Source organism: Vespula vulgaris, chromosome 5 (assembly GCF_905475345.1).
Source record: "Vespula vulgaris chromosome 5, iyVesVulg1.1, whole genome shotgun sequence".
NCBI classification, from domain to species: Eukaryota; Metazoa; Arthropoda; class Insecta; order Hymenoptera; family Vespidae; genus Vespula; species Vespula vulgaris.
In genome coordinates, this window is record NC_066590.1 from 8,244,892 (window position 1) to 8,258,377 (window position 13,486).

The 13,486-nt window shown below is 34.2% G+C and overlaps 1 protein-coding gene across 4 annotated transcripts in view; it reads left to right on the forward strand.

Annotated features, from left to right (window-relative positions):
* Positions 1–878: 878 nt before the first annotated feature.
* LOC127064104 (janus kinase and microtubule-interacting protein 1-like) overlaps positions 879–13,486 on the forward strand; it is a 38,155-nt gene continuing 25,547 nt past the window's right edge. For 2 of the 4 annotated variants that reach the window (XR_007781592.1, XR_007781593.1), the window contains exons 1-6: positions 879–1,063; positions 3,814–4,159; positions 4,392–4,748; positions 5,441–5,744; positions 6,441–6,554; positions 9,414–9,521. Coding sequence is in view for 1 of the 4 variants with exons in the window: in XM_050994668.1 (XP_050850625.1) it covers positions 1,039–1,063; positions 3,814–4,159; positions 4,392–4,748; positions 5,441–5,744; positions 6,441–6,554; positions 9,414–9,521 (1,254 nt within the window). In the remaining 3 variants the exon portion in view is untranslated. The remainder of the gene's footprint in view (positions 1,064–3,813; positions 4,160–4,391; positions 4,749–5,440; positions 5,745–6,440; positions 6,555–9,413; positions 9,522–13,486) is intronic. The other 2 variants (XR_007781594.1, XM_050994668.1) reach the window with 1 other exon arrangement.

Here is a 13,486-nt window from a genome sequence, read left to right on the forward strand (position 1 = left end):
CTTCTCCTCCTCCTCCTTCTCCTCCTTCTCTTTTACTTTCTTAGTTTTTTTTTTTCTTATCTTTCCTCTAGTACTATACCTCATTCCACTTGATACTACTGTTAGAAATTATAGCCCTTCCAATCCTATTTTTCTCTAATCGACCAACTAATTCCAAACTTTCTTTACTTTCTAAAATACGATTGCATTGGATCTTTTTTTACCCCTTCTTTCTCTTCGAATTCTAATTGATCGGAATAGTCGATGCAATTATTAGTGGAATAGAATAATTAAAACATTTTTAGTATTCATCAAAATGAATTAGAATAAATTTGTCGTTTGTGTAATAAAATAGAAAGAAATGCGTTCGTACGTAAAGAAGATTTGAAAAAAAAAAAAACAATGACAATTGGAAAAGTAAAATTCCACTAAAGTGGAGAGACAAAGGAAATTTGTCAGATCGGAGGAGAAAAGGAGTTTGAGCTTGTCTATTCAACGTACGTCGCATACTTGGCTCTAGGTAATTTCATGATAGGATATATTACGAACACGTAGGTAGAGAATGAGAGAAAGAAAGATACAGATAGACAGACAGACAGAGAGAGAGAGAGAGAGAGAGAGAGAGAGAGAAAGAGAGAGAGAGAAAGACGAAGATACATACACATATATAGAGACGACGTTTTCTATGACACGTCGACCACATATTCGAGATATTACGTGTTTGTAGACGTAACGACCTGTATATACATATATATACATATGTAGATATGTATACACACGTGCGTACTTGAGAATGCGTGGGTGTCGAGCTTTACGAACGAAAGGGAAATAGAAAGAGAGGTGATCGTGGTTGGAAAAGATGAGAGAAGGCTAAATAGAGGCGAAGAGACGAGGATGAAACCGAGCGAGAACGGTCGTCGTGCTCGGTTACATATAACTCTCTCGGTACTTGCTGCCAGTGTAGTTTAGGCTTTTAGTTAGTGACGGTGTCTCTCACGCGGAGGACCCTCTCCCAGGAAAATCAAAATTTTCTAACGAAACATCTCGAACCTGTCGATCATGCAAAATCGTCCTTACAAAAACGGTGAGTCCTTGTAAATCGTTTTGAAATACCGTTTTTACAGAATTTTTCTTTTTTCTTCTTCTTCTTCTTCTTCTTTTTCTTTTTCTTTTGCTTAGAAAACAATACAAATTTAATTTTCTAATTAATTTACGCAAACTCATGCGATTGCTTTTTCCTTCATACGATGTATACGCGTTATTATTCGCATTAACAACGATACGATTAGAAAATTAGCCGACTTAAGTTAAATTGTTCGAAGGAGAATGGACGGACGGTCGAGTTTCGAGTCGATGACGCAACGAGTTAATCGAGTCTACCTTTTCCATGCACGCATCTTTGAATTACGTATGGGAGCTTCTTTCGCTTTTTTTCGATGTTTATTCCTATAGAAAGGTTGAACACTTTCAAGTTTGTATAGTTTGTATTATGATATTGTGAAATTGTACCATATGATTCATGATTTTATAATTTGTTTTATTAATTTCAAGACGACATTTTTTGATTTTAACAATCGTACATATTATAGAATACATACGATAGAATATATAGATAGAAAGAATAGTAGCGTTTAAAATTACCACTATACTTTCATTATTTTTATCTTAAATTTCATTGTTCATTTTCAAAAACAATACATCTTCGATAATTTCCTAGACGATAAAATGTATTATAGCATTCTATAAAAAAAAAAAAACTTTTGAACGTGATTATACAAGACTGTACGTGACTGTATTTTCAAATTTATTTCTTTTTATTCATTATATAGACAAAATAATATAAAACAACAAATTCGTTTCTACACGATCCCATGAATTCCGTTATAACGAGATCTAATATAGAATATATATCCATCGCGTGACCCGAGGCGAAACTCGTGTTAACTTCATCAAATCCCATGAGTTTGATGTTTTTTGCGTCAAAGAAAAATTACAGTTGTTGTAGTGTGCAAGATAACAAAATAATGAAAATTGTTCAAATAGAATGACGAAGGTGTTAGTGAGCAAGAATAATTACCGGTTAATTGCGTCTCATTATCGGTTTTCATAATTATCGATAATAACGAAGAGTATCGAGAGTAACGAACGTTTGACCTAAATTCACACATCGAAGTTGGAAATTTCGAGACCACCTTCGTTGTACTTTTCGATTTCGTTATTACAATCCGTAACGAAAGTTTTCCGCCCGCACAAGTTACTTTCTCTGCGCGCGAAACGAGTTTAAAACCGCGCCTATGCGAATTCTATCGAAAGTGTACGTTTCATACATACGTATATGCGACACACACGCACACGCACACACATGAAAGACAAGAGAGACACAATTCCAAGACTCGTTACCCTCACCATCTATTCTCTCTATTTTCGAGCCGGTGTCCCCTCGCAAAAGCTTAACTTCCCTTAGATACTTCGCCGTTTCTCTCATTTCGAATAAAACGAAATACGCTAAATCGTCATGTATTTTTAGCTCCTTCGAATTCAATATATTTCATTTCTTATATCAGCGTCAGAAAAATGTTGAGACGATTGAAAAGAATTTTATTTCTTCTTCTGTCATTAAAAAATCTATTCGGAATAAAAGATTGACTTTAGAAGAGATAACAGATATTTTTTGTGAGTAAATTTGTAAAAACGAAGAGAAAAGATTCTCCTTCCGCTTTTTTTTTTTTCTTTTTATTTTATTATCTTTTTCTCATAAAGAAAATGGAAGTAGAGTAGAAATAATCTCCAAACGAGAGAATGTATAAATAAAAAAATAAAATGAAATAAAGAAAGAAAGAAAAACAAAAGGAAAATAGAAAAATACGAGCACGGCAGTTTTTCCTTGATGATTTTGATGGAAAAGACGAAAAAAAGTAGCGACTCGGAACGGAAGGGGCACGACCAATGCGGGCCAAAGCACTGTGCTATTCATAGATCTTTCTCTCTCTCTCTCTCTCTCTCTCTCTCTCTCTCTCTATCTCTCTTTCTCTCTCTTTTCACACGTATACACGTATACAGTATCAGTTTGAAGGCACGATGTGAACGGAACGTGCAATAAAGAGCGAGGTTGGTGCGCTCCACGCACGGCACCGGGAATCGTTGCTGTTCTCACTGGATCGATGATGCTCCACGATAACAAAGTGGTATTTCAAAAGTTTGCCGTATTCGTGATAGAAAGAGACGGAAATTTCAATTTACCAATAACTTCGATTTATTCGACGGTCTGTTATTTGCGATTCTATCGCTTTAAAGTCAATAACGTTTTGTTATCTTTCGTCTTTTGTTTATTTTCCTTGCTCGTATCCAACGTAAATACTCTCGTTATTATTATTGTTTTTGTTATTATTATTATTGTTAATAGCATTATCACTTTCCTTCGTTTCATTCTTTCCATTTATTTCCTTTCGTCAGTTAGCATTAGATCTCCGAACCGATTTGTATATTTTAAGCGTGCCAAGAAATAGGTTAGGATTTAGGTGGTAAAACGAATCGAGCTAAGCTATTTAAACCATCGAAAATATTTCCTCTCGATACGGTTCAATGGGAAATCTGTTCTAGGCATACATAAATCGATAAATTTATCTATCTGTAACAATCTTTTTTTCTTTATTTTTTATTTTTAACATATTGCGAGATATCTCTTATAGATATTTACAATAGCTAGATACCGAATACGAGCAGCGATAAAATCTGTTAAAAACTATTCACTGGTACATGTTGACTCATAAAAGTTAGAAAATTTAAAAATAAAATCTATTCATGCTTTCCCTCGTTCTCATTTAAATCTTTCAGCGACGATGACGAGCCTCTCTGCGGGAGACACCGTCAAATCGACCAATTCGACTAACTCAACGACAAACGGGGAATGTTCCGTGATAATAATTGGAAATGATCCACATCTTCAATATACTAGAAAACGAAGACGATTGGATCTTTCGACGACGGCCACGGATATTCCCCAAAAGACGCTACGACGTAACGAACAGGACGATAGCTGCGACGCTAATATCCTTCCCGTGGTTTCTTATCGAAACTCTCAATCAATAAAGTGTGAGAAAAAGAACGACGATGATACGAGGAAGTTTAGACAGGATGTCTCGTGCAACGTTAATTGTCTCACGTCTAATCAAAGAAAAAGGTAAATATAATTAATACTGCTCATGAAATACTTATTCGTCATTTATCGACAATTTTTAAACCAAACTTGTAATACGCATCTAATTCGAAATATTTTTCGTGTCATTACAAATATCTATCAATGTCGTTTATGTTATTGTTCAAAATCAAAACTATTATTTACCTACTTGCCGCAGAATGCCGTAGAAAAATTATTAAATGAGTAAAATAAAATATTACATTGTGAATTATAGTAAAAGATTGCCGGAAAGGCCGGACGAGAGAGATTGCCAAGAAGAGAAACAGATTGAAAACGATACTTGTGTAGCAAACATAAAGAGAAAAAAACAGGAACAGGATGCATCCATACGAAGACTCGTCCTTTCGAATAATAACGTCAAAGACGAATCGACGAGGCTCAGAAAAACGATACAGTGGCTCGAGGAAGGAGCACGTAGATTACGAGAGGATCTTGCTAATGCGAGAACCGAGTTACACGAGGAAAGAAGGGCCGCCAAATTAGTTAAAAGAGAAATCGAAACGGCCATTAGGGAAGCGAAGGCTACGGAAGCTACCAAGTATCAACTTATCATCTCAGAATTGAAGAGCAGGTACGTTTATCGGTTGACCTTGATCGATCGATTAAAATGTCATGGTATTTATCGGTTCTTTGAGTAATAGGTTAATTCTTTGTGAAGGTTTAATGTCAGAAAGAATTATATAATCTATCTATGGATTTAATTAACGCGTTTATTGTCAAAGTTTACATAACCTTATGGAGATAAAAAGATGTAACGAGATTAATAATCTTTACATTGGATCTCATTCGGAAGTATAACGATCTTGTAAATGTCAAAAGAGCGAAAATATAGATTAGAATAATCGATTAATTATTGAAAAAGCTTCCTCGTTAATCTCCTTCAAAAGATTATCAAATCGTGCGGATTAATACAAATTCTTAACGTAATGCAATCTAAATGATTAAAAATGCGATAGTAATTTAAGTGTCCTGATATCATCATGGAAAAACGCGAACGAGCCTCGTAGAAGAGGCGTTAAAGTTTACGAGGTCGCGCGAGGAAGATAAAAGAAACAAAAAAAAAAAAATGGTGACGAAGACTCGATGGAAAGCAGGAAAGAATAATAAAAAGAATAAGAGGAACGGAAATCACGCTAGTGAGTGACACGAGCATCAAACTTCCTTCTTCTTTTCTTGTTTTTTTTCTTTTTTCATTCCACTGCTACGAGTCTTTCCCTCTCTGTCTCGTACTGTCTCTTTCATTCTAGCTCTATCTCTGTTCAGACTCTCTCGTGGGGGCTCGGCAGAATCAAATTGCACGTCGCCGTCGCCGTCGTTGTCGTCGTCGTCGTCATTGAAGGTGGACCTCATAAAGGAAGAGAATCATAAACGAGAGATATCGGCAATGAAGAAGAGGCTCGTCGAATCGGAGAATACGATACGAAAGCTCAAGTTGGAAAGTTTGAATCTGCAAGGAAAGAGCGCCCCCTGCAGACTCGATGGCTCCACTTGTGCTGAGGTCCGGCGCCTTCAAAATGAAATTCACGCTTTACGCGCGAATAACGAGAAACTCGAAGCGAAATTACGTGTAAGTAATTACCTTATTTTATCGATTATTGACGAATAACGTATCCTCTTCAATTCAGATATACGTCCAATATCTATTCGGAAAATAATTTATATTGTAATATTTCTTAAGATATATTTGTCCAGTTGTTGTTTGTGAGTTTAAGCGTAAACAGATTTCACCGCATTTTCTACGAAGTAAATAATATTTTACAATCTTTAGTTGACTCATCCTAGATAATGTAAATGTATCCATATACCGAATATGAAAACAAAATAGAAGGAAAGAAAACTATTCGATTAATGAATATTAAGAAATGAATTATATTCATTTCATTGTGTGAAAAGATTAATTTGTTTGATTAATGTTTATTGATTTAGTTATTAAATTCAATGATAAATTATTTACAGAGATAGAAAATTTTAAATAAAGATCATAGATTGACCTCTAAAATCGTTGTAGATAGTAAATATTTGAAGATTAGTCGATATCATTATACGTTGACCGTGCTGTAATTTACGTACCAAGTTGACCTCAAGTACGGTCAAGCTATTTCTGTAGTGTTCAGACGTACATACGCACGCGTATGCACAGGACGAGTCTGCCTAGTCACGCGTTTACACGGATTAACAACGTTGCCTTTAGATCTACTAGTACTGATTCTAGAAGGTAATTTAAACTTTCACCTTACAATTAACATCGAACGTATTCCTTTAGATCGCCATAGATGCCGAAAAAGTTCGAGCGGCCGAATTACGGATTCAACATGAGAATCACGAAGCCGAGCTCACTGCATTACGAAAATCATTGAGAAGCGAAACGATTAAAATGGTAAGTTTTTAAATACTCAAGTTTCATTATTTATAGAATTTTATATTTTTCTTTTCCTTTGAAACAGAAATATTCTATTTTTCCTAAGAAATGAAAATAAATATGACAAAAAATCGAGTAAGACGAAATCATTAAGATTGGAAAGTTTCAAGTAATGAATTCTTGAGAAATGTAATATTTATTTGAAAAAGAATAATGATATTTCTAATTAAAATATTAATACCATTTTAAGTAGTATTATGAAGGAAATTAGATATATAATTTTATTCGAATTCAATCATAGAATTAATCCAACTAGAAATTATAAAATATCTCATTAACCGTAGAACTTAATATTATACCGTCCCAAATGCATCTTCGATGATCTATGGATAACGTCATATAATCGTACTTTAGTTTGCTCGATTTCTTACAAGGTTTAAATTAGCATTCATCCATGAAGATCTAATCGATAATACGTCTACGCCTCTGATCGAAGCAAAAGAGAAGGAAAAAAAAACAATAAAAAAGAAGACTGCAAGGATAGTTTTCTCACGCATACGATACTGAATTCACAAGGAACGCGAAAATTCGTTCACGGAGGTTCGATCGAAGGTGCTTATTAAAAAATTGTGCCCTCCAGGTCTAGTCCGTGTCGACGGAAAAACTGTTGACCATGTCCCTCGCAATAACCGACATTACCTCGATGGACAACATTTTTGTCGATGTGAAAAAATCTTTTCTGTCTCTTTTCATACTTCGCAAGACCCATAGCATGCAATTATTCGAAATCTTCAAACTCTTCCCACGCTATTTATAGGTCCGGAATTTTTTCTGTGAATGGACACTCGTGAAGAGCCCATCGAAGATACTTTTCATAATTCTCTTCGTAACAACGACCCCTTCTTGATGTACTGTATCGATGCTCCGCTTAGCGATCAATTTACTTTGCTTTATCCAACGGTACTTGTTCTTGTTCATCTAATAGCTCGTAGAAGAGAAATTTAATCGATATTTAATGTACGTAATGCGAATCTGTCTAGATATCATAAAAAATTTGCCCTAAATTTACTTATTATAAAATTGTACGTTGTATAAACTTATACGTTGTTATAAATCTAAATAGGATCGAAATAGGTCAATTTCAATTCGAAACTTCGTTTACTTTGATAATCGATTTATCACACTACGAGTTGCAGCGTGTAAAATTCGTTCATTTATTCGTTCGTGAGTTTCTTTCTACGATAATTGCATATTTCGAGATCTATACTGGAAAGTAAAGGAAAAATAAATTAACCAGGGAAAAATAAATTAACGGAAGAGAATGTGACTATGTTCTTTAATGAAATTATTCTTCGTCTATTATTATTACGTATACACATCGACCAACTTTAATCAGTTTATTATAACGTTTCAATGTTCTGCTCTACCTTAGTTCAATTTAGTTTCCGTTTTAATATGATTTACCGTACCGAATTAGATTTAGAGTAGTCTAACGAACGAAAGAAAATATCGAAATCTTTCAACGATTTAAAAAAGAAAAAAAAACGTTCTTAATTTCAAAATGTTATTACTAAATTAGACTTTAAAGAGAAATAAAATATTAGATATAAATGTTTTATTCTTAAATAAAAAAAGAAAAACAAGATAAATTAATCGTCCAAATTATTTCTCTTTAAATCTATACAAATGTATTATTTAACATACTTAAAACGACAGAGGATCGTTTGATTTATTTTTATCGCATTAAGTAAGAGTTTCGTGTAATCTTATATACATAGATATTTTAACTCGAGATTACGTTGTGAACTCTTTGTTTATTTTTCTATCTCTATCTTTCTTCCTCTTAAATTTGCTTACTCACGATCGAAGCACGATCGAGAGAAGTATCGATGCCCTCTGATGTTTCACGGAACGGCCTGCTAATCGCAACATTCGTCGAAAGCGAATTGTATCTACCGCATTGCCGACGTAAATACGATCTCAATCGAATGCCGGGCGATCGGCCAAATAGCGAAAGATCGCAGCGGAAGGGATTCGCAATGAAGGGACGAAAGATAAAAGGAGAGAGAAGGAGAGAGAAAAGATAGAACAATGATTCTCTGCAAATTACAATCCGCTATGAATTGAAAAATTGAAAACTCTTTGTTGCTAAGAGTAATTTAGTTAATTAAAAAAGAATTATACCTAACGTTTCTAACTAAATAATTTAATTCAATTTTATAAAAAAGAAAAGAGTAAGAGAAGCAGCATTATCGTTCAATTTGATTGCATATTCTTTTTATCTCCTCGAATATAAATAAGCGAATGATGAGAAAAAAAGATGGCAAGAACATCAAGGAAATTAGCGTAAAAAATTCGAAGAATTTCCGATCGAATCACAATCGAGTCTTTTGAACCTCTCAGAAACTTTACTTTTGTATCTAAAGGATCACTCCTTGCTACGAGTGCACTTCACTTTAATGGAAGTCGCTTTACTCGTTATCGCGAGAAAGCCATAAACGCACATCGGGTTACCTCCTACCTCATGAATGCATATTTCGGAGGAATAGTGTGATGATACACGTTCGAAATTCGCGCGTTGCCAAGGTGATGGCAAAAGGCCCCTGGGGGCCAACTTGGTGAGAGCTTCTCGAAAGCGGTATGAAAGGGACCAATCGTCGTCCTCTCCCCATTCACCATCTTTTATTTTCTTATTTGTTACTTGCAATTGTAAGAGAAAGAGAGAGACAGAGACAGAAAGAGGGACAGAGATCGGACGTTTGATTTTACTTTTTGCAACTTTCGCCGTGCGAGTATCGATCCTTTCTCGAGCATACAAACGCACACAGATTCTTGTCATTTCTCTTCTTTTTTTACATTTTTTTCTTTTCATCGTAGATGGACGAAATGCGAGGAAAGAGTCGCGAGATCGAGAAGCTTTCGAAACTACTTCAGGCCGAGAACTCCCGGAAACGGCGAAAGACGGCTGCGAAAGACGACTCACCGGTAAGTAATTTATTGTTTAATATGTTTTATATCTATTATTTATTCGATTGATTTAAAGTATTTTTTATAACGTTTCACGCTTTTCGTACGAAAATTTAAGAATTGTACTATTGTTATTATTTTTATTGATATTTGTTTCAAACGAATAAGAACTCTTCCTTCTTTTATTCCTTCCGGGAGAAAAATTTCACGTGATTATTGTAATATTTAATATACAGCTACAAGATAATCTAAATCTCGCACAAAATCATGCATTCTTTATATTAAAGAAAACCATCTCTAAAAGAAAATCACTTTTAATTTCCCAACAGACTTAATTAATTTCACGATTCATAATCGCTTTTAACGAGTCACATTATCGTAGAAATGATCATTAACCATTTTTACGATAATTTTTTTTCTGCTCTCCTTTCTCTAAATACATAGTCAACGGTTATCTCGGTTATTTATGATTTAACGAAGTAATCGCTACATTGTGTCTAATGTTTGAAAAGAAAATATAAAGTTAAAGATGTGTTTACGTTGTATCGGCAAAAAAAGAAAAACATCTTCGCGATTTGAGGAAACCAAACACAAACATTTTCGATATTTATCTTAATGGGGAAGAAGCGAGGACGTATGTGTCGGGTCACCGGCATTGTTACATCCCGACGTCTTTCCTCGCAAGTGCCTCAGGAAGTTGCTCGTTCGCAGAACGGAACCGTTAGACATTAGAGGTGTATACGCACGCGATAAAGAAGGAAGCTAAAGTCTCTGCGCACCTTCCACGAGTCTTCCACATTCATTCCGTGAGCCCGTCTCGACCCGACCCGAGTAGAGGCCGCGTTTACCGTAAAGAAAAGAAAAAGATTTCAAATACGTTATTACGTGCATACACCTTTTAAACTAATATCATACATTTTATGAATTTGTTTACCTAATGTACTCTATTATCGGAGCGTTTCTTTAACAAATTTTACGAATGTAATTAATTTTGGTTCTTAAAATTGATTTAATAATTACAATGTAATTATTATTGCATATTATATATATATATATATATTTCTATTTTTATATATCTAAAAAAGAAAAAAGAGTACGATATTATGCTGTTCTAAAAATAACATTTCGTATCCTTGAAATAGTATTCTCTTTAAAAACACAGAATATATTACGATCGTATAGTTATATAAGCTCATAATAATTCCGTAAAAATAAGTGAAAATAATTATAAATGAATTGTTACAATATTCTATAATAGATCATTTTCAATCGTTGCTTATCTTTTTTCATGAATTTAATTAGAATAAATCTCGGAATTTGTTGAATTAAAGTTTTTTGATTGTATTATATATTTAGTGAAATTTGCATAAAAATGATTAATACAATCAATCAAAATAATCTAATCTTTTACAACGTTTCGATTAGACAGGTTTCGCTTCGCGACTGAGAAAGTTGTTATTGCTTGACGATCGAGGCAACTCATGGCAAATTGAAAATGAGACATAGTGACTTTTATGTCGGCGACGAGTTACTATGCATTCCAATGTCATGACTAGATTTAAAAACATCGAATGTAAGAAGTGGATGATTAAATAATTCAAGTCTCGATAGAATCTATCATTCATAAAAATCGATTGCAATTGAATCTAAGTAACAATGCTCATATCGAATGTATTACTATTACTATCAATCGTATCGACGAACAAATTACAAAAATAATATCTCTCTTCGTATCGATTAGATCGAATAACAATATAAAAGAGAAAGAAAGATTAGATTATGTAGCAAAGGAAACAAAGAGTTTTGCGATACAATTAAATCAGATTAAACACACTATTTAATATTTCCTTCAATTGTATTTTCTAAATTATTTTATTGAGTTATCTGTTATATTTATTATCATTTCTCTTTCGATCCTAATATATATTATTATTTTTATTACAATAGGACAAGAAAACTTAACAGTCACTTTCTATCATATTACACTTTACACAAAGTTATACGAAGATAATAAATGTCGATATATACATTCGTAAACATTGTATTACTTCTATTCGACTACACATACGTAGAGTAGTCATATTCATTTCTCATGATATCGTAGGCGAGTGGAGTTAAACATCTCTGAAGAAGAAATCTTTCTAGAACTTTGTCGTGCTTGATTCTGCTGACTCCTCGTGATGTCCATGGTGGTGCATATGTATCTACTGACATTGTACATACATATATAGATATGTTATTACATAGGTAGAACGTGGGTTGTACGTACTAACATAAGGTAGATGCATATACGGAAGGGCATTAAACGTGCGCATATTTGAATATAATAAAGCTTAAATGTGCGCATAGTGACTTTGCAGTGTGGATAAAAGAATACTAACGTGCCTACGCTAGCCAGTGTCCTTCCTTTAAAGGTCGCAATAGTTGCTTACGATTTGAAAAGCGACACGGGAATGTCAGCTTCTTACGAGTTACCAACAGAGATTATTCTCCTTCGTGGAAATATTTTGTAAGTTTCTCTTTCTTTCTTTGTTTTGAATAATAAGTAAATTTTATTAGAAAAGATGCATCAGTGATAACGTAAGATACATGGAAAGAGAATCTCGAAACAAATGAAAAGGACCCTCGGTACACGTTATTATCGCTTCTCTCAGTACCTAGTATCTCCGTGAGTATTCTTCTTTCTCTCAGGGCCATCCGAGAATATGATATCTCGTAGTATGGTAACCGAGTGGGTGGTTCAACGAGTTATGTGGGTAGACGGACAGGAGATAGGTTAGAGAAGAACTTGGTGGGTGTTTAGGTGAGTAGGCTACGACACAGACGGCAAACGAGAATTATGTATGTATACATACATGCGTGTATGGATATACGAACATACTATACATATATGTAAATGTATGTGTTTAGAGTTATATATATGTATGTAAATATATGTTTGTCTCATAAGTACGTTTATGTATATATGTATGTACATATGTATGTGTGTGTATATATATATATGTATATGTATGATCTATGTGTATATGCATACGTTGAAAAACATACCTATATATATACATATATATAATACATAAATTTTGTATGCAAACGTAGCAACGTGCTCGGTACGTGCGAACATATTACGTTCGAAATAGAAGGAATGGACGGTGTCTCTCCACAGGTAGAGAGAGAGAGGTTTCACCGACTTGGACTTCGGTCTCCCCTTCAGTCTTGCCTGGACGTCGGGCGAGCGCGCACCGTCTTTAGGATCGTATTTTTTTACCTTCAGTTAGCTTTCTTACTTCGACGAGAGTTGACACGCGAGTACGCGTATTAGCACCCATTGCGATTTTTTCGATTGGGTTTTATCTTCTGTTTTCTTTCTTTTATTTTCCTTTTTTTTTGTTTTTCTTTTATTTTCCTTTTATTTCCTACTTTGAAGAAACAGTTAAATTGGTTCGTACGAGACATAGATAGAGAGAGAAAGAGAGGGAGAGAGAGAGAGAGAGAGAAAAAGAGAAAGAGAGTTTATAAAAAAATATAAATAAGGGAAATAAAGAAAACCAAAGAAGAAGCAGGACTTGGTCGGCGGAAAACGCCGATGTCCGGCACCGTCAACACGGTCCTTTCATCCTCGTTATATGTGTTCTCAAGGACGACGCGCGCCTCATGGGGTTCGCGTGGAACGAGGTAAGCTTATTAGATAACTTTGCGTTTTATTCTTTTTTTAATTTGTCTATAACATAGAAGAGAAATTACTTTTTTCTTTTCCTTTTTATTCTATCATAAAAATTAAACTTGGCAAGACTTTTAATGTCGAATTAAAAATTTCGCGATACGAACAACGAGAATTCGTTTTATTCGTTTAAAAGAAAAGAAAAAAAAGAAAAGAAAATAATAAAATTCATGACTAAAAAAGACGTATTACAATCGCAAAAGAGACTTACGAAAGGTATCTTATCGATCGAAATTCGAGACAAACCGGAAGTGAATGAACTCTG